The 20,711-nt window shown below is 41.4% G+C and overlaps 1 protein-coding gene across 3 annotated transcripts in view; it reads right to left on the minus strand.

Annotated features, from left to right (window-relative positions):
• The window catches only part of C1QTNF3 (C1q and TNF related 3), a 28,849-nt gene extending 8,547 nt beyond the window's left edge, over nt 1-20,302 (minus strand). Inside the window, exons 1-4 of one of the 3 annotated variants that reach the window (XM_081521443.1) lie at nt 19,799-20,302; nt 10,090-10,201; nt 7,613-7,767; nt 1,946-2,075 (exon numbers count right to left, since the gene is read on the minus strand). In XM_081521443.1, coding sequence (XP_081377569.1) covers nt 1,946-2,075; nt 7,613-7,767; nt 10,090-10,201; nt 19,799-20,101 — 700 coding nt within the window. In that variant the 5' untranslated portion in view covers nt 20,102-20,302. The remainder of the gene's footprint in view (nt 1-1,945; nt 2,076-7,612; nt 7,768-10,089; nt 10,202-19,798) is intronic. The other 2 variants (XM_081521444.1, XM_081521442.1) reach the window with 2 other exon arrangements.
• Nucleotides 20,303-20,711: the final 409 nt, after the last annotated feature.

Consider the following 20,711-nt stretch of genomic DNA (forward strand, 5'->3'; position numbering starts at 1 on the left):
ATGCTATAGACAATATACCCCATTATTGCCTGATTTCCTAACATAAGACAAACTACTCCAATGCCACCTCACCTTAGTACAACAATGAGAAGAAAAAACTGTATTTATATTTTAAGATATAATTCAAAGAGACTTTCTGGGCAAAAAGAAGGGTTCCATACACATAATGAAAAGACACAGCAGGAAAATTTGATCCAGAATGATTAACATTTCTTCTAGAAAAATCACTAAGCTTTGAAGATAAAGAATTCTTCGGGAAGTCAAGCAAAAAGATTAAGTCATTTATAAGAGGAAAATCCCCAAGATCTGTGACTGTTGCCTTATATGGCAAAAGAGATTTTGTGGGTATGATTAAATTTAAGGTTTTATGATGGGGAGCTTATCCCGGATTGTCCAGGTAGACCCAAGGTAATCACACCATCTCTGTGAAAGAGCCAAGGAGGTCAGAATCTGAGAAGACAAAGTGACGTGACAATGGAAGCAGAGCCTGAGATGTTGTGGGGATGGTGACAGCCTCTGGAAGTTGGAAGAGGCAAGGCGCTAGTGCTTCCAGAGGAACTGGCGCTGCCCACACCTTGATTTTAGCCCAGTTGAACTGATTCTGAACTACCAATCTCCAGAACTGTAAGAGAATAATTTTGTGTTGTTTTGAACATAGTTTGTGGTAATTTGTTACAGCAGCAATAGGAATTGAGTACAGACGTACTCAAAAAAGATTTTTAATGTTTTTAAAAAATGATGTGACCTTCCTTGGGGGTCAAGGCGAAGGGATGAACACAGTTATGACATGTTTAAATTGCAATGAACTCAGTTATGACATATTTAAATTGTGAGAATATAATCTAAAGGGTTTTTCAAGTCAGAGATAACTGTGCCTTTTCATTGAACTCTCAGTTCAAATGAGAATTAAGAATCTAAGTAAACACGGTCATCATTTTTAAAAATGTTTTTGTCTTTTCAGATTCTAATGCATTTATTTTGAAATCCAACAGGGAAAAAAATTATCGTTTTATATATATATATATATATATTGCATATATACACATATATGTATATGTATTTACACACACATATACATATGTGTTTGTATGAAAGTGACAGTGTTAGTTTCTTAGTAATGTCCAACTGTTTGCAACCCCATGAACTACAGCCTGCCGGGGTACTCTATCCATGCGGTTCTCCAGGCAAGAATACTAGAGTGAGTTGCCTTGCCCTCCTCCAGGGGATCTTCCTGACCCAGGGATCAAACCCCCATCTCCTATGTCTCCTGCATTGGCAGGCAGGTTCTTTACCACTAGCGCCACCTGGGAAACCAAGAACTGAAGATTAACTGTACCTACAACAATCAAGATGATGTTGGTCAGATGACTGAAGATGACTGTCAGAGGTGACTGTGCTGTTTCTGCAGCTAACCTCCTCCTTCTGTATATAAAAGTTCTTGCCCCACTGGTTGCCTGAGGTGCGAGTGGGGGTGGGCAGTTGCTGGCATCTGAAATAAAGCTAACTTTACTTTCCACCAACCTGGCCTGTTTATTGGTAGCAAGCAGCCAGACTCCCCCACCTCCCACCCTTTCGGTAACAGGTTGACATTTCCTTCTCCAGAGGACCTTCCTGACCTAGGGATCAAACCTGAGTCTCCTGCATGGTAGGCAGATTCTTTATTGTCTAAGCCCCATGTACGTGTATATATGTGTATATTTATATATGTGTGTATATGTATGTGTATACACATATGTGTGTGTGTGTATATGTGTATGTGTTTTATATATATATGTATGTTTTAACCAGGATCACAGAGAACTCAACTCCCTTTACGTCTTTGTTCCCTCTCCCTGCCTTCCCTTCCTCCCTCTCTTCCTCCCTTCCTTCCTTCCTTTCCTCCTTCCTTCCTTCCCCTTCTTGGTTGCTAGATTGATTAATCCACTCATTTATTTTCACCTCTCACCTGATACTGGGGCCCCAAATCTCCCAGTCATGACATCAAAGAAGTTTCCAATGTTGGTTTCAACACTGCTGAAGATGATCCCACTGTTCTGATTGGTGAAGTGAGTTGCCAGGGAAGCCATGAACGCAATCTAAGGAAAGAGTTAGAGGTTAATTAAAAGGCAATTTATCTTAGAGAAACAAGGTTTCAGGACAAGTATTATTTCAACAATATTTGTAACAGCAAGAGTGGGAATAATATGAACATTAATCTATGGAGAAAAATTGAATCCTGGTGATTTCTAATGTTTTAATGCTATGCAGCCACTGGAATGACAGTATATATCAATAGTTGTGAGCATGGGTTTCAGTGAACATTAGACTTTAAAAGGCTTTTTGAGATATTAAAATTCTATTAGCAAATAATACTGGAAAATTTTGATGAAATCTTCTTTGTACAGTTATTAAATGCCCATTGGCATATACTAAAGGATCTGGAAAGTCCTTCAGCCAAACAACTTTTTAATTTTGTTTACCCTGTGTTTTTTCCATAAAAGACACGTGTGATATTATGATTTATGATAAATATATATTAAATATTTGTCCCTCAGTTTTGACAGAGACCTCCTAAAATCCTCAGAATTTCCTAAGTGTTAATGGCAATCAAGGTATCTTTTGTTATGTTAATGAGGTAACTTTGGAAAATCCCCTCAGGAGAGTCTGGTTGCCTGTAGAGCCAACTGAAAGTTTTGAACTCTCAGTGCCTCTTAATAAAAGTGAAAATGTTGGCTTAAAACTCAACATTCAGAAAACTAAGATCAGGGCATCTGGTCCCATCGCTTCATGGCAAATAGATGGAGAAACAGTGGAAACAATGAGAGACTTTATTTTCTTGGGTTCCAAAATCACTGCAGATGGTGACTGCAGCCATGAAATTAAAAGACACCTGCTCCTCGGAAGAAAAGTTATGACAAACCTAGATAGCATATTAAAAAGCAGACATTACTTTGCCAACAAAGGTCCATCTAGTCAAAGCTATGGTTTTTCCAGGGGTCAGGTATGGATGTGAGAGTTGGACTATAAAGAAAGCTGAGAGCCAAGAATTGATGCTTTTGAAGTGTGGTGTTGGAGAAGACTCTTGAGAGTCCCTTGGACAGCAAGGAGATCCAACCAATCCATCCTAAAGGAAATCAGTCCTGAATATTCATTGGAAGGACTGATGCTGAAGGTGAAATTTCAATATTTTGGCCACCTGATGCAAATAACTGACTCACGGAAAAGACCTTGATGCAGGGAAAGATTGAAGGCGGGAGGAGAAGGGGATGACAGAGGATGAGATGGTTGGATGGCATCACCGACTCAATGGACATGAGTTTGAGTAAGCTCCGAGAGCTGGTGATGGATAGGGAAGCCTGGCGTGCTGCAATCCATGGGGTCACAAAGAGTTGGACATGACTGAGCAACTGAACTAAACTGAGCTGTGCCTCCCATCCCCCATATCTCCCCCCTCCCAGCCCTTCCCCAACAGATCTCTGCGAAGAAGACAGGGCCTGGACAGAGAATCCAGTAGCTAGTGACTTAATCATTTATGTCTGAATAATGAAGCCTCCATAAAAACCCAAAAGACAAGTTTTGGAGTTTCCAGGTGGGTGAACACATGGAGATTTGGGGAGAGTGCCTCTCAGTCCCCTTTCTCCATACCTTGCCTTATGCATCTCTTCCATCTGGCTGCTCTTCAGTTACATCATTTTATAATAAATTGATGAGAAAGTAAGTAAAATGTTTCTCTGAGTTCTTCTGTGAGCCTCTTTAGTACGTTAATCAAACCCAATGAGGGGGTCATTTGGAACCTTTGTTCTATAGCCAGACAGAAGCACAGGTGACAACCTGAACTTGGATTGGTGCCTAAAGTAGGGCAGGGTGGAGCAGTCTCAAAGGGCTGAGCTCTTAAGGGTCAGAACCAAGCTGAACTGTAAGACATCGGCTTCCCAGGTGGCGCTAGTGGTAAAGCATCCACCTGCCAATGCAGGAGACGTGGGTTCAGTCCCTAAGTTGTGAAGATCCCCTGGAGAAGGGGATGGCAACCCACCCTAGTATTCTTGCCTGGAGAATCCCATGGACAGAGGAGCCTGGCGGGCTACAGTCCATTGGGTTAAAAGAGTCGGACATGACTGAGTGACTTAGCACACACACACACATAGGACATCTAGGTGGTGTCGGAGAATTGCTCGGTGATATGGGAATAACCCACACATGGAAATTGTAACACTACTGGAGAGTCATATTTGAAAGTCAACACCAATCCCCTGTCCAAAGGAGTCTTTGAAACTGACTGTGAATTAAATCAATAACTTCTTTAAAAAAAAAAAAATTATTTCTTGGCTGTGCTGATTCTTCGTTGCTGCATGTTCTTTTCTCTGGTTCCAAGGATTGGGGAGTACTCTCTAGTGTGATGCATGGGCTTCACACTGCAATATCTTCTCTTGTTGCAGAGTATGGGCTCTTGGGTGTACAGGCTTCAGTAGTTGCAAAAGGGGGCTTGGTAGTTGCAGCGTGGGCTTTACAGTGCTGGCTCAGTAGTTGTGGAACACAGGCATAGTTACTCCATCACATGTGGGATCTTCCCAGGCCAGGGATCGAACCTTGGTCTCCTGTATTGGCAGGCAGAGTCTTTATCACTGAGCCACCAGGGAAACCCCTAGATCAGTAAGTTCTTTAATTTGGGAGGATTATCTTCTTGAATGAATGGAAGTTTTAATGGAGAACAGTGAGAGAAGAAAGAGCAAGTAATGTGAAGTTCTGGAAGACTTGGGGTAGAGTGGGAAGGCAGGCCTGGGAGAATCAGCACAGAAAGAATTTGGGCAGACAGGAGGGCACTGGATGCAGAAAGATGAGGAAGGGGTGACATCAGATGAAAGATTTAGGAATGAGGATCAAGGGGCCAGAAGTTACCCTCCTTTACAATCTGCCTAAGACCCATCTTCCATCCTCTTTAAGGCTTCCTTCAAAATGTGTGAATGTAGTTCTCCCAAATGATCATATTATGGTTTTAGAGTTAAGAAGCTGACAGAGCAAAGGTAACAGTAGCCAAGGTGTTCTCCCTTAAACTGGCTACTATAGGGCCCCTTAACTAGAATATAACCATTCACAGATCTGGGTTAATTTCTAGCCTTGAGAATGTTTATCATCCATCTTATTAGGTACCTTTAACCTGGACAGGGAAGCCTGGTGTGCAGCAGTCCGTGGGGTCACAAAGAGTCGGTCGGATACAACTGAGCAACTGAATAAAAACAACAACAATAACCTGGGCAGCTGTATCTGTCTCCTTTTCTTTCTAAATTTATACTGGCACACAGACCCAAGGTTCTTTTTATTTATATTATTTTTATTTAATATAAAAATATAAATATATTTATATAAATATAAAATATATTATATTTATTTAAATTATTAAAATAATTAAACAGCATTCATTAAAAAGTTACAAAAACACAAACACTGGTTGAATAACACACAGGACCTCTTAGTTTACCCTTTAAAAAAACCTGAGACCCAGAAAAATGATGGAATTTATCCAAGGGCAATAAACTACCACATGTGCTCAAATAAAGGGCAGTTTTCCCCCCATTGATCTTTCAGATGGAGTTACTGTACTTTTTGTTCTTTCAAAGTTTCTCGTGTTATAGTATTGTCCATGAAAACATTAATAATCTATGAAAGAAACTGGAAAGTTTTATTAGAGCCAACCTGAGGATTCTAACCCAGGAGACAGTCTTTCAGAAAGCCCTGAGGACTACTGTGAAGAGGTAACGGGGTTGGGGGAGAAACCAGTGTGTATGTGGTTTTGGTGAAGGGGTACATGCCATCAAGCACGCATCTCAGTAGAATGTGACTGTTATTTTCAAGGACCAGATGTCTTAGTCAGTGGTTTCAGTGCTTTTCTAAGTGTGGGAAGATGCAGGAAACTGGGTCCAGAAGATTCTCTCCTGAAAAGGTTTAACTGTCTGAGGGCCAATTCTGCCAGTTTTTCCAGAGCACAAAGTACTTCATCCTGATCTTCACCTTGAATTCCTTTCAGGGTATATTGTAGGTCAGCGACTGCAGTGTCTAACGACTTGATTCTTATAGAACTGGCTGGTGGGCAACACTCTTTATTTTACAGTCCTTTCCCTTTTGCCTTTAATTTCAACCCAGGTTTGGGAGGCATTTTGTGACCAACTGACCCATTGCACTAGGGATGCTCATTTCACGGCCAAGCCAAGATTTCCTTGATAAGACACTCCATGTACTGTTACTGGATGAGGCCCACTTAACAGTAGCCAATAGCCTCTGGACCACCTGCCTTACTAGTCTGTAATGGCCCAGGAAATGGTTCCTCCTTATTGCTTCTTCCCATATCTATTACAATCATTGATCTTACAGAACTGTTTATTTGGTCAATTGTTTCAAGTTCCCTAGTCATCACTATTTTTATCAGAGACTCAGTCACACAATGGTAATGCAAGAAACAATAATCTTGTAAAATAGGTGGAATACAAGTAATATAGCTAGTAACATTAATAAGGTTGTAAGTAAGTAGTGTTACCTTCTAAGGAGTTACATGTCTGCTGTCAAAAGAAGAGAAATTGAGCTTTATGGTCAAGTAGGTATTTCTGCCACTGGCGTGGTCTGGTTAATGCATAATGCAGATGTACAATGCACACTAGAGGGGAAGGAGGAGGCCCAAATGGGCAGAGAAAATATTACGTATAAATTTTCCTTGCCTTGCTTTAAAATACAAATTTTATTTCATCAGTATATTCTCTCAATTACTTAATTTTAATCACAAGTTACTATTTCAGGAAGACATTTCAGCCAGAAACAAGCAATACAAAATGCTAGTTTTCAATGTTGATAGGCGTTTCTTGGAAGAATCATTTTTAAAATATTAACCAAATAAATAAATAAATAACCCAGATTTAGTAATTTTCTTGGTGTGACCTAATCTCACATTGGCAAGTTTTAAGTGTTACTGACAACAAGGATTTCGGAAGATCACTTAAAAGAGAAATAACAGATAAATGGGTAGTTGGGTTTGAAATTAAAATGTCCAATGATAGCCTCATAAATGAATTTTAAAAACTTTAAGCTGAAGTGAATATGGTCTGGTCTGGAAATCTGTAGGTGAATGACTCAGAATGTCTTTAGTGATCAAGAAGATACTGATGATAAAATTTAAATAAAAACTAATGCCACAAAAACTGATTTGATAGAAAGAAATATTTGTATATTAATATCTATATGTGTGACCTAAAATATGCAAATGTAACAAAATTGATAAATAAATGGGATGGTCAAATGTCTAATAATATTTCATGCATCTAAAAGTTTATATATTCAAGTTGCCAAAAATCTTCTTATTGCACATATCTTTTCATTTGGAAAATGGAAATTAGCTGATGTTCAGGGTTACTCTGTATTTGGTCTAAAGAGGGTGCTGAATTTCACCCTTCATACATTCTCTTCTCCCTAAGAATGATTTCAAAGCACTCTGACAGCATCGGTCTTAGGCAAGTATCCTGTGGTGAACAAACTGAGATGAACAAATTGAGACAGGGTTTGTCTACTCAACACTGAAGATGAAAAACCACTCAAGCCTTCTGACTCCTGGACCCTGAGGGTCACCTGGAGATGTGCTGAGATGGCTTACCTGCAGTTCTGGTGGGACCCCCGGGTGGCCCTTCTCTCCTTTGGGGCCGTGCTGCCCTCGCTCCCCTCGTGGCCCCAGGTCACCTTTGTCTCCTTTCTCACCTTTGGCCCCTTCATGGCCAGTGGCTCCATTATTGCCATTGTTCCCATGGTTTCCTTGAACAACCAGACATCATCACATGAGAAAGCCTAGTCACTCATACTTACTGTCTATTTCTACAGCAACATAGTTCCTGTCTTCAAAAATACAGATTCAATGGCATAAGGGGACCATTCAAAACAAGCCTAAACACAGCCATGAGATCATCATGGAATAGGATCTCTCTTAAATGGAATGGTGAAAACAGACTTAGATACTCTTAAGTCTTCAGATTCTAAAGCCTATTTTTCCTATAAAGCAAAACTTGGAAGAACAATTGCGTAGAAGACTGATTACCAAAGGGTCCTTTATAATAGCAAAGATTAGAAACCACCTAAATGTCCACCAATACTGAAAGGGTAAACTTTTAAAATGGTAGGGAATTCCCTGGTGGTCTAGTGGTTAAAACTCTGTTTTCACTGCAGCGGGCATGAGTTCTATCCCTGGTCAGGGAACTATAATCCTGCAAGCTGCATGGCACAGCCAAAATAATAATAATAATAAAGGATTTGTAGACAGAACTGTTTAAAAATGGCATATATATATCCCAGTAAATAATGTTATATAGTCACAAAAAAATAATGACTAAGAAAAATATTTAATAACATATGTTTTAGATAAAAGAGGCTACGAATCAATAGGGTTCACATGATACTACATGTATGTATGTACATTACATATACATACATATATACACATGATTTATCCAAAGGGGAAAAAGACTATAACACATTACATAAAAATATTTTACAGTGGTTCATTTTGCCTGGGAAATCCCATGGACAGAGGAGCCTGGCGGGCTACAGTCCATGGGGTCGCAAAGAGTCGGACATGACTTAGCAACTAAACAATAGCAATCTTTTTTATAAGTAGATGAAACACAAGTGATTTTTGTATCATCCTATATAATTTTCTGCATTTTTAAAAATTTCTACAAGAACATGTACCACTTTTATAACTGAAGGAAAAGTAAAATCATTGATAAAAATTATAACAATAATCTTGAAAGCAAGATTTGGATAATGATTTCAACTCTTTACTCAGAGAGAATTTCTACACCTCTCCCTTGATTTTTACACTTGTTGAATTCCAGACCCTTCTGCCATTGATTTTGTGTGCCACCTTTGGTCAGGGTTCATACCAAGCTTGCAACTCTTCCATACTGATGAACTTTGACTGTATTTGCAGGTTAATGGGCTGATGACAAAACTGTTCCTGATGGGGAACACGTAGTCAAAGCCAGTTTATCCTGTGGCCTCAGAAGAGTGTAGACCTAAGAAGATTTTAGGAGGATCTGAATGTTCCCTACCCCTAATCACTGCACCTGCTGCCTGCTGCCCGTGGTGGTCAGTGACATAGGTTCCAAGCTACTAATCATAAAGTCTAACAGAGCACTTGCTCATTCTATATTTGATTTTGTTTGAGAAGCCTCTCAAAGGTATTAAGAAAAATTAAATTGCATTGTTTTTTAACTACTAATATCAATGGGAGAAGAGAAGAGTAAGAGGACTTTTGCCAAACCTGAGAAAAAGTTTTACTACCAGAAATTGATCTGGAGCATCAGTTAGACCCTAAGATTTGGAAGTCGTGGACAGAGGGGACCTGGCTGCCCTCTCCTTGCCTGACCCAGGAGGCTAGAGAGTTCCCCCAAAGATCCATGCCTGGGGTAACACCCAGTAGAGTAGAGATGGCTGAGGGGTGGCTCTAGAAGGACCCAGTGGAGCTCGGCAGCACACCCCGTGCCGCCATATGGTGCTGGAGCCCAGAAATGTTCCCATGAGCCCAGGGGAAGTACAAGGGTCAACTGAGAGACAGCTGAGCATGGAGCACCTGGAGGCTAGGGGAAGACAAACTCAGCTAGACCTAGAATCAGACAGAAGGATGCGTCATTCAGTGAAAAGGACTGTGAAGATGACTATAACCCAGACCAGCCATCTCTCCTCCCACTCTCACTTCCCAAATCCCCGGAAGGCTAGATCTAGAGTGCTCTATGGAGCACACAGCAGCAGAAACACTGAAGCAAAAGTATGAACCTGTTAAGCTCCAGCGATTCCACACTCCACGCTGGTGAAGGGCCTCTTGACCTGTAGGCTGGGGTCCCAGTATGCCTAATGCCTGTGGGATTCTGCGAGTGGTATGGATAATAAATACTATATCTTATATATTTCTACCTCATGAACTCAATAAGCTCGGTTGCCTACCCAACTCTCTTTTGGGTTTTCCATGCGCGAGCTCTGGATCATACACAAGCGATCCCAGATCATTGAGGTTCACCCCTGGCTCCTGATTTGGTATGGTCTGCAAGTAGACTGGAAACAACGCATCTCTCTCATCCTTACCTGGAATGCCAGGGGGACCGGGAGGTCCAGGGGGGCCTTGGTAGCCTCGGAAGCTATAGTCTCCATGGCAACACTTGCTGCAGTCTGGGGGCATTCCTCCGGTTTGTGGAGACTTAAAAAAAAAAAAAAGACACAAAGAGAAACTTCAAAGAAAGGTACATGTGAGTAATTAGAACTTTTGAATTTCCTCTGGCTTTGGTCACTAGGTAAGTTTAATTCCAAACAACCCACAACAACATCAGAAAAGAAAGTGTGGGGTGAGTATGTCAATGGCAAAGGAGTGAGGGAATAGCTCAAGTGAGGTGATGATCAGAAGGCAAAGGAAACAATAGAGTGGGCAGAAGAACAGGCTCCTTGGAAAGTGGGAGTGGAGGATCGGGGCAGTGTTTCTAGAAAGTATGCTCCGAAAGCAATGGGAAAAGAGAAATCTCCTTCAGAAGTAGACTTGGAAACATTCCTTTTCTTTTCCAACTGTCTATAGTCTCAGACATAGCTACACTGAGTAGATAGATGACCCACAAATGATAAAATTACCAGCATCAAATACAGTAATTAAGGCTATGTATATTCATGATACTACTGCATTAAAAGTTCTTAGAAATTTTAAATTGCAACTCTAGTTTTTCCAACAGTCACAGCACACATAAATTGCCTTAGAAAATTAAGATTCATGAATCCAAAAAGTTCTTATTAATTATTTGCAGCTTGAAACAATTTCACCTTTTTAAACTTCTGTCTTTAACATGTGGGTCTGTTTTATATTCCACTTGAAAATTTAGTTGATTATTGCATTGTTTGAATCAAGATTGAATGTCCATTGAGTCAGTGATGCCAATCAACCATCTCATCCTCTGTCATCCCCTTCACTTCCTGCCTTCAATCTTTCCCAGCATCAGGGTCTTTTCCATGAGTCAGTTATTAGCATCAGGTGGCCAAAGTATTGGAGCTTCAGCATCAGTCCTTCCAATGGATATTCAGGGTTGATTTCCTTTAGGATTGACTGGTTTGATCTCCTTCCAGTCCAAGGGACTTTCAAGGGTCTTCTCCAACACCATAGTTCAGAAGAATCAGTTCTTTGGTGCTCAGCTTTCTTTATGGTCCAACTCTCACATCTATACATGACTACTGGAAAAACCACAGCTTTGACTAGATGGACTTTAGTGGCAAAGTAATGTCTCTGCTCTTTAATATACTGTCTAGGTTTGTCATAGCTTTTCTTCCAAGGAGCAAGCATCTTTTAATTTCACAGCTGCAGTCACCATCTGCAATGATTTTGGAGCCCAAAACAGTAAAGTCTGTCACTGTTTCCATTGTTTCCCCATTTCTATTTGCCTTGAAGTGATGGGACTGGATGCCATGATCTTAGCTTTCTGAATGTTGAGTTTTAAGCTAGCTTTTTCACTCTCCTCTTTCATTTTCATCAAGAGGCTCTTTAGTTCTTCTTCACTTTCTGCCATAAGGGTGGTGTCATCTGCATATCTGAGGTTATCGATATTTCTCCCAGCAATCTTGATTCCAGCTTATGCTTCATCCAGCCTGGAATTTCACATGATGTACTCTGCATATAAGTTAAATAAGCAGGGTGACAATATACAGCCTTGATGTACTCCTTTCCTGATTTGGAACCAGTCTGTTGTTCCATGTCCAGTTCTAACTGTTGCTTCATGACCTGCATACAGATTTCTCAGGAGGCATGTCAAGTGGTCTGGTATTCCCATCTCTTGAAGAATTTTCCACAGTTTCTTGTAATCAACACAGTCAGAGGCTTTGGTGTAGTCAATGAAGCAGAAGTAGATGTTTTTCTGGAACTCTCTTGCTTTTCCTATGATCCAACAGATATTGGCAATTTGATCTCTGGTTCCTCTGCCTTTTCTAAATCCAGCTTGAACATCTGGAAGTTCTCGGTTCACGTACTGTTGAAGCCTCTGAGTTCAACACTTACTAATTCAATGATAAATGCCTAAAATTTGTGCTTACTGTCAAGCAGGTAGAGATTTGGCAGAAGTTGAATGGCAGAAGAGTTAGAGTCACTCATAAAACTTTGAGTCTCCTCTAAACGGGCAACTTTTTTTTTTTTTTTTTAAATGATGAATAACATAGCCACATTTATTTAAAAATGTATTCCAATATCAAAAGGCAAAGTTCAACAATACAAAACCGCAACTAGTTTTGCACCAACTTAATAAAATTCGAGACATCTGAAGAAAATCACAGCAGAACAGATATTCACATTAGTTAATTATTTATCAAATCTATAATATGAATCGAGGCCCTACTATGTCTTCTACTTCTGCCTTCACCAAAAGAATCTTCAGTTTAGGTCACTGAGATATATATCCCATGTATGGTCTTTTGCTTCACGGAATACTCTAAAAGAGAGTGGCTGATTAGTCAATGGTAAAAGGGTAGTTTATCATTTCTCATTTGTTTCTCTCTAGACTACATCAGGTTAGCCCTATTTACATCACCTTTTTTTCTGTTACTCATCTCCACTTGTAGCTCTACTATACAATCAGTATATTAATATTTCTCCTATCCTTTGGGTAAAAGTGTAGCTGGAAACATAATCTCACAGGAATATGTAAATTACAATCCTAGTTTAAAATATATTGCTTTAAAACTATTACAATATTGTAAAGTAATTAGCCCCCAACTAAAATAAATGAATTCATCAAAAAAATAAATAAATAAAATATATTGCTTTAACAGAGTTGCATCTATATTCAAACACTGTTTCTTAATGAATCAGCCTAGATCCTACTCTCTTGATAGTTATTTTTTTAATTGGTCACGCCACGTGGCATGTGGGATCTTAGTTCCCTGGGCAGGGATTGAACCCGCCTCCTCTCTACTGGAAGTGCAGACTCTTAATCACTGGACTGCCAGGGAAGTCCTGCTTTGCTATTTTTATGCGTGACTATAAGAACAGCAATGTCTGAATACTGATAGAAAACACTGCATTGTAAACGGGCAACTTTTAACTATAGATAGCATACAAAAGACTTGTGGAAACTTTCCTTGACACCAATTAAAAATCAAAGGTGTTTTCACTCTCCAACATAAATCACAGCAGGATCCTCCATGACCCACCTCCCAGAATATTGGAAATAAAAGCAAAAATAAACAAATGGGACCTAATTAAAATTAAAAGCTTTTGCACAACAAAGGAAACTATGAGCAAGGTGAAAAGACAGCCTTCAGAATGGGAAAAAATAATAGCAAACGAAGCAACAGGCAAACAATTAATCTCAAAAATATACAAGCAACTCCTGCAGCTGAATTCCAGAAAAATAAACGACCCAATCAAAAAATGGGCCAAAGAACTAAACAGACATTTCTCCAAAGAAGACATACAGATGGCTAACAGACACATGAAAAGATGCTCAACATCACTCATTATTAGAGAAATGCAAATCAAAACCACAATGAGGTACCATTTCACACCAGTCAGAATGGCTGCTATCCAAAAGTCTACAAGCAATAAATGCTAGAGAGGATGTGGAGAAAAGGGAACCCTCTTATACTGTTGGTGGGAATGCAAACTAGTACAGCCACTATGGAGAACAGTGTGGAGATTCCTTAGAAAACTGGGAATAGAACTGCCATATGACCCAGCAATCCCACTGCTGGGCATACACACCGAGGAAACCAGAATTGAAAGAGATGCATGTACCCCATTGTTCATCGCAGCACTGTTTACAATAGCCAGGACATGGAAGCAACCTAGATGTCCATCAGCAGACGAATGGATAAGGAAGCTGTGGTACATATACACAGTGGAATATTACTCAGCCATTAAAAAGAATACATTTGAATCAGTTCTATTGAGATGGATGAAACTGGAGCCCATTATACAGAGTGAAGTAAGCCAGAAAGAAAAACACCAATACAGTATACTAATGCATATATATGGAATTTGAAAGATGGTAACGATAACCCTATATGCGAGACAGAATAAGAGACACAGATGCATAGAACAGTCTTATGGACTCTGAGGGAGAAGGTGAGGGTGGGATGTTCTGAGAGAATAGCATTGAAACATGTATATTTATCATATGTGAAACAGAACACCATTCCAGGTTCGATGCATGAGACAAACGCTCAGGGGTGGGGCAATGGGATGATCTAGAGGGATGGGATGGGGAGGGAGGTGGGAGGGGGGTTCAGGATGGGGAACACATGTAAACCCATGGCTGATTCATGTCAATGTATGGCAAAAACCACTACAATATTGTAAAGTAATTAGCCCCCAACTAAAATAAATAAATCTATTAAAAAAAGAAAAAACAGAATAAGAGTAGTAGGTAGGATATGTGGAAGGAGAGTGAGAGAATGGAGATGACAAATGTTTGCTTAGTATAGAGCATGGATCAGCAAATTATGGCTTGTAGGCCAAATCCAACAGTATGGTTTTGTAAATAAAGTTTTATTACAACACACACACACAAAAAATCAAAGGTTTTTTGAAAAGAGCATATTGTTGATAAGGGATTCATTTTTTAAAAGGAAGGGATGGGGTGAGAGAGGAAGGAAGGGAGAGAGAGAAAGGGAGAAAAGGAGGGAGGAAGAAGCCATTTAAAATTCAAGTTTTCTCTGTCATTAGAAATCCAAGCAGAACAATGGATCAGTGCTTCCCATTGTTGCACCTCTAGACTTTTATAGCACAGCAAATTCTACTCAATACTCTGTAATGGCCTATATGGGAAAAGAATCTAAAAAAGAGTGAATAGAACATCCCTTGTGGTCCAGTGTTTAAGAACCTTCCTGCCAGTTCAGGAGACCGGTTTGATCCCTGGTTAGGGAAGATTCCATGTGCTGTGGGGCAACTAAGCCTGTGCCACAACTACTGAGCCCATGTGCCTTAGAGCTGATGCTTTGAAACAAGAGAAACCACCACAATGAGAAGCCCAAACACCACAACTAGAGAGTAGGTCCCGCTCACAGCAACTAGATAAAGCCCGTGCACAGCAATGGAGATCCAGTGCAGCCAAAAATAAAATAAATAAATAAATACATTTCTAAGAAAGAGTGTATGTGTGCTAAGTTGCTTCAGTCATGGCCTACTCTTTGCAACCCTACAAGCCCTCCAGGCTCCTCTGTCCATGGGATTCTCCAGGCAAGAATACTGGAGTGGGTTGCCATTTCATCCTCCAGGGGACCTTCCCAACCCAAGGATTGAACCAGAGTCTCATATGTTTCTTGTATTAGTAAGCAGGTTCTTTACCATTATCACCACCTGGAAAGCCCCATGTATATGTGTATGTATAACTGATTCACTTTGTTGTACACCTGAAACTAACAGGACATTGCAAATCAACTATACTCTGATAAAAATTATTTTAAAAAATTAAATTTGCATAAACAAAACATCAAACAAGCTAGAATTTTTTTCCCTGACTCTTACTTTTTTTTTAATTTAAACAGGTTCCCACCTAGCTATATATTAAGAAACAAATGCCTCATCTGTAGTCCAGCAACAGCTGCAACAGCTCAGAGCCCAAACTCAAGGTTTCAGGAGCTAGGATTTGGACCAATCTCCTGGTCTAGTCTTCAGTTCCTCAGACCCAACCCTGGACAGGTATGGGAGTCTATGAAAACCTTTTACAAAACTGGTGGAGAAAAAGAAAATTAGCCAAAGCAATTGGTTGGAGACAAGGGATTTCAGACACTTGGGAAGTCAGATACTGCAGCACTGCCCCACCTTCTAATCCAAAGATGAAATCTGAAGAGTAAGTATTCTGTAATTTCCTGGTATGATTTTGCTAATATGAAATACAGATTTTTAAGCTCCAAGAAATTCTAAGCTCTGCCAATAATGAATTTAAGGGAAGGAGACGGGTGGGGATGAGGGAAAATCCTGAAGTGGAACCATTTATTTAAAAATAGAATTGAAAAACTGAGACAACTAAGAATGTCAGAAAGAGAACTGGACTGGAACCAGAAGTCCCATTACAGGTCTGTGTGACTTTCATGAAGTCATTTTCCCCCAGACATCATTTTTCTTGTCCACTAAATTAGAGGACAGGGTAAAAATGGTCATGAAATTTCCTTCCAGCTCTATAACGCAAACAATGGTACTGAAGTCTTTCCCAAAGCCTCAGATGGTGACTTAGAAAGCTTTTGTTTTGAAGTCTAGTGTCTGGGCACAGGAAATTAGCTCCAAGAGATGAGGTGCACACCCAAGCACTTCAAGAGCACAGTTGTTGTTTAGTCGCTAAGTCGTGTCTGACTCTTATGACTCCGTGGACTGTAGCCCACCAGGCTCCTCTGTCTGTGGGTTTTCCCAGGCAAGAATACTGGAGTGGGTTGCCATTTCTCAAGGGGATCTTCCCAACCCAGGGACTGAATCCGTGTCTCCTGCATCTCCTGCATTGCTAGGCAGATTCTTTATCACTGAGCCATCAGGGAAGTTGAGAGCACAGAGCTGCCACCAAAACAGGGAGAGATTTCTGGTCACTAAGTGGGCCCCCTCCTAAGAACCCTCCTGCAACATTTCACAACATGGTCCTCCCTCTGGCCTGGTCTTTCAAAAATCAATCAAATGGAACAATGTCTGTGAGCCTTAGAACAAACTGGACAGGATGTGTTAGTTGAGAAGTTTTCTCCCAGGTAAGGGAGATTCACATACTAGGTAGTTCTGTATATCGACTTGCTATAGACTCTTTTCCCAAAATTAGGTCAAATTTGAGCACAAAGTTCATGCAGTATGTGGTATGGGAGGAAGAAGGTCCTTAAGACTAATTCCATCTATTCTGTAGATGGAGGCCTAGGGGCAGCTACCAAGAATGAAGCTCTACCATTGGGAAATGACTTCAGGAAAGAGGGTCCACAGCTCCTTCCGTGGAAAGGGAAAAGTGAAGAGAAAGAAAGTGAAGGGAAGTGGAGGAGGGAGAGACAGGAGCCCAGGAAGAGCAGGGGAGGTTGATAAAGGTGGAAATGGTGAAGAGCTGCAGGAAGAAAATGCCAGGGAAACGGGGTGCAGGTCTCCTTGAGAGAGTGGCCCCCCACCTCTACACATCTCTGCACAAACCCTATGGCCAGAGTCCTCTTTTTAGGACACAAACCTGACCTCACTGCCCTGCTATGCACGAACAAAACTTCTGCTTGCAAAATAAGGTCTAAGCTTCTTAACCGGTCAACAGAATCCATCAAATGGCACTAAAATCATGGGTGTCTTCCTCACACAGCCCAGGCACGCCACTGACACCCACTCCTCCAGGCTCTCTCAAGGCTCTTCCTGTCACATAAATTTATTTTATTTTTTCTGTGAGTAGCCATCCTTTTTGTCTCATCCTTTGAGATCCAACTCAACAGCCACCGCCATTCTGACCCTTTCTTCCCAACAGTCTTTTGTGTGTGAACTTTATCACATGGTATTGAATTATCTGTTAATTTATCCCCACGAGAGCCCTTCAGAACTGTTCAGCAATAGAAGCTTGAGTGTATCGATCCCCATCCTAAAATGTGACTCACAGGAGAAGCACAGGGAAAAGATTGGTGAAGGAAAAAAAAAAAGATTGATAAAGCAGTGAATGAGGATTAAGAGAAGAGGCGGGGAGTGGGAGGAGTGGGGAAAGAAGGAAGCACACAAAAAAATCCTAAATTTAACATGGGGCTCCATATCCATGGGCAGAGAATTGTACTAAAACTTCTAGAGTATCAGTGGCTAAATCTCCACAGTAACTCCTGTTAGGGGCTGATTTGGAAATACTGCAGGAATCCAAGGGAGTTGAAAAGCACCCCCTTCAAAAAAAAAAAAAAGGAAACCCCAAAGTGGCTTCTTACACACCTCATCTGATTTTAATATGCTAGATGCCTAGGGGCACTAGCAGGTAGCATGGAACAGAAATGTACTTTGAATTTCAGTGGCCTGCTGGGTGCCAAGAAATAATGACCCATGACAGCCCACATCTGCTTTCTGCTGCCTCTGGGGGCTCACACTGCCATGGCCAAGAAGGATCCAGCAGAGAGCCCATTTACTGAAGTGGAAAGACCAGATCAAGGCTCGGACAAAAGCACAGATATCTTCACCACTGATAAACACAAATAAATATTAATCACTCTTCAACCAAAAGACTGTCAGATGAAAGGACAATCTCTAAAAGTGGCTTTCAGAAAGCAGGACTGGGGACTTCCCTGGTGGTCCGGTGGTTAGGGCTTCTCACTTCCACTTCAAGGGACACGATTCATCCCTGGTTGGGGAACTAAGATCTCATGTACTGCACAGCATGGCCAAAAAAGAATAAATAAATAAACACGATTGTGTTTAGAGGTTATCTTTTCTCCTGCAGCTCCACCAATTCAACCAGGCCTCACAGAACGGTTTGAACAACTACATCTGTGGTCAAGTTAGAAGTCCCAGGTTTGTCTCAGATCCACAACTGCTTCTGCCTGTCATCTTGATGTGATCATTCTACTGGTCACATGTTCAGTTTGTGGTTGGAGAGGTTTAGATTTCAACTGCATGGACATTTTCAGGCCTATCCAATGCATGTGTGTGCGCATGCTCAACTGCTTTGCATGCTCAGTCGCTTCACTGGTGTCCCATTCTGTGACCCCAGGAATGTAGCCTACCAGACTCCTCTGTCCATGGGATGCTTCTGGCCAGAAAACTGGAGTGGGTTGCCATTCCCTTCTCCAGGGGATCTTCCCAACCCAGGAATCGAACTGTGGTCTCACACATTTCAGGCAGATTCTTTACCAGCTGAGCTACCAGAAGCAGTCAATTCTTATAGTAAAATTTATCTGTTCAAAAATCATATAATTCAGAGTAACTCTCCTTGCCCCCTCATCTGATTTCATCATGTGATCCCTGGAAGGCAAATCAAAATCTGCTTCTTCCTTATGTTGTACACCTGAGACTAATATCATGTTATATATACCTCAATTAAATTTTTTAAATTAAAAATAATAGACATTTAAAAACTTGTTTCTTCCTGTTCTTAATGTTTTCAATGAAATTGAGTTTCATCAATTTGCTATTCACTACACTGAAACGTTAACTCACTCCCACACCACCCTGAAAGAGTTAAAGATGCCTCCTTAGATGCTGAGCTTATACTCACTCAGCATTTTACACAAATCCTCTGATTATCAGGCACTCGGTCATACAATAGCATGAGGTCTGCATTTTAAATACAGATATATGTTTTTGTTTTAACTCTTCGGTCCTTTTTAAAACAGAGTGAAGGTAGAGACTTAGTAACCTAGAGCGCTATTAAATCAAATAATCAAGCCTGGCATGAAATGTCGCAGTAAACTCGCAAATCAAATGAAAAACTCAAAGGGCAGCTTCTTCTCTGCCAGGAAGAATTAAGAAAATCCAGTTTATGATCTGTAAGTGATTATCTCCAGCAACCCGTCCATCGGCAAAGGTCAGCTCTCCTCCTCCTTTCCGCACCAACAGAGCAAGAAAGAAACAAAATCACAGCAAAGCAGGGTGGATGCTCCACTCCCCTTTCTGATGTGGCGTCTGTGGCTTCTCTTTATCTCAGTGTAACAGTGCTGCCTCTGCTGAGGGTCTAACGCACACTGCCAGCGCCCCTAGCATCCCACCGCAACCCCAAGAGAGAGAGACCCGCGAGCAGCTCAGCCAGCTTCTGGAAAGCACTGCTCCCGGGAATCACAGCTGGAAAAAAAAAAAAAAAGAGCAAAGACAACAAAACTCATGAAACTTTGACAGTAACCCTTAAAAGAGAATTCTGAGTACCTGGCCCCAGAATGGGGTGATCTGGGCTAGGTCATCTACCTCAGGGGGCGGTAGCTCATCCGGCCTCAGGGATTTTAGGTCTGTAGAAGTGTTATTATCCACAGTCCCAGTTCTAGGATGGCTCCGCTCTCTCACTTTCTCCCTCCTGGAGCCGCTACGGCCAGTCTGCTGATGGCTTTGCACTATTCGCGCCACCACTTTATTAGCTCTTCCGCTCACCTCCATGTATTCATCTTGACACAGGCAAAAAGGGAGGAAAAGCAAAGCCAGAAGGTGCCAACAGACGAGCTGCCTCCCCAGCATGGTTCTCAACAGAGCCACAGAGGCTCCCGGGGAAGACGGCTGGGGCTCTGGGCGCCGTGGTCTCCTCCGGCAAGCGCCAGGGGCTGGAGCTCACAGCTGCCTCCGGCCGCACGGTTTTTATAGTTCGGCGTGTAATAAATAAGGCAACAGGCAAGCCAGAGGGAGAGCGGTCCTCCTCCGCGGGCAGAAGGGGCCCCATTCATCACTTTCCCACACCACAGGCAAAACGATTTGTGTGCACAGCTCCCAGTTGGTGGGGTTCATAAATGTCACACCTTGGCACGTTTTTTTGTGAAAGTGTGAAGGGAACATACACAACCAGCTGGAAACAGGCAGCATGTGTCCAGCGGTTTGCCTTTGCGATTAGACATGGAAAGGCTGCGCCTTTGCGGTCTAAGATGCCTTTTGGAAAAAACTCCTCCCGGGCTTGCCAGGAAATTCGGGCTTAACTGCATCAGTTCCGTCTGAAATGGCAGTGGGAACGTGTTCAGGGCCATCGAGAGAGCTATGCGCTCTCATTATACAGTTCATATTTCCCCCACTTAAAGGAACTCATTTCCCGTTCTGGCTCCAGCAGCAGAAGGCAGTTGGGTGACTCCAGAACACTGCG

Source organism: Giraffa tippelskirchi, chromosome 8 (assembly GCF_054371585.1).
Source record: "Giraffa tippelskirchi isolate mGirTip1 chromosome 8, T2T-mGirTip1v1.2.pri, whole genome shotgun sequence".
NCBI classification, from domain to species: domain Eukaryota; kingdom Metazoa; phylum Chordata; class Mammalia; order Artiodactyla; family Giraffidae; genus Giraffa; species Giraffa tippelskirchi.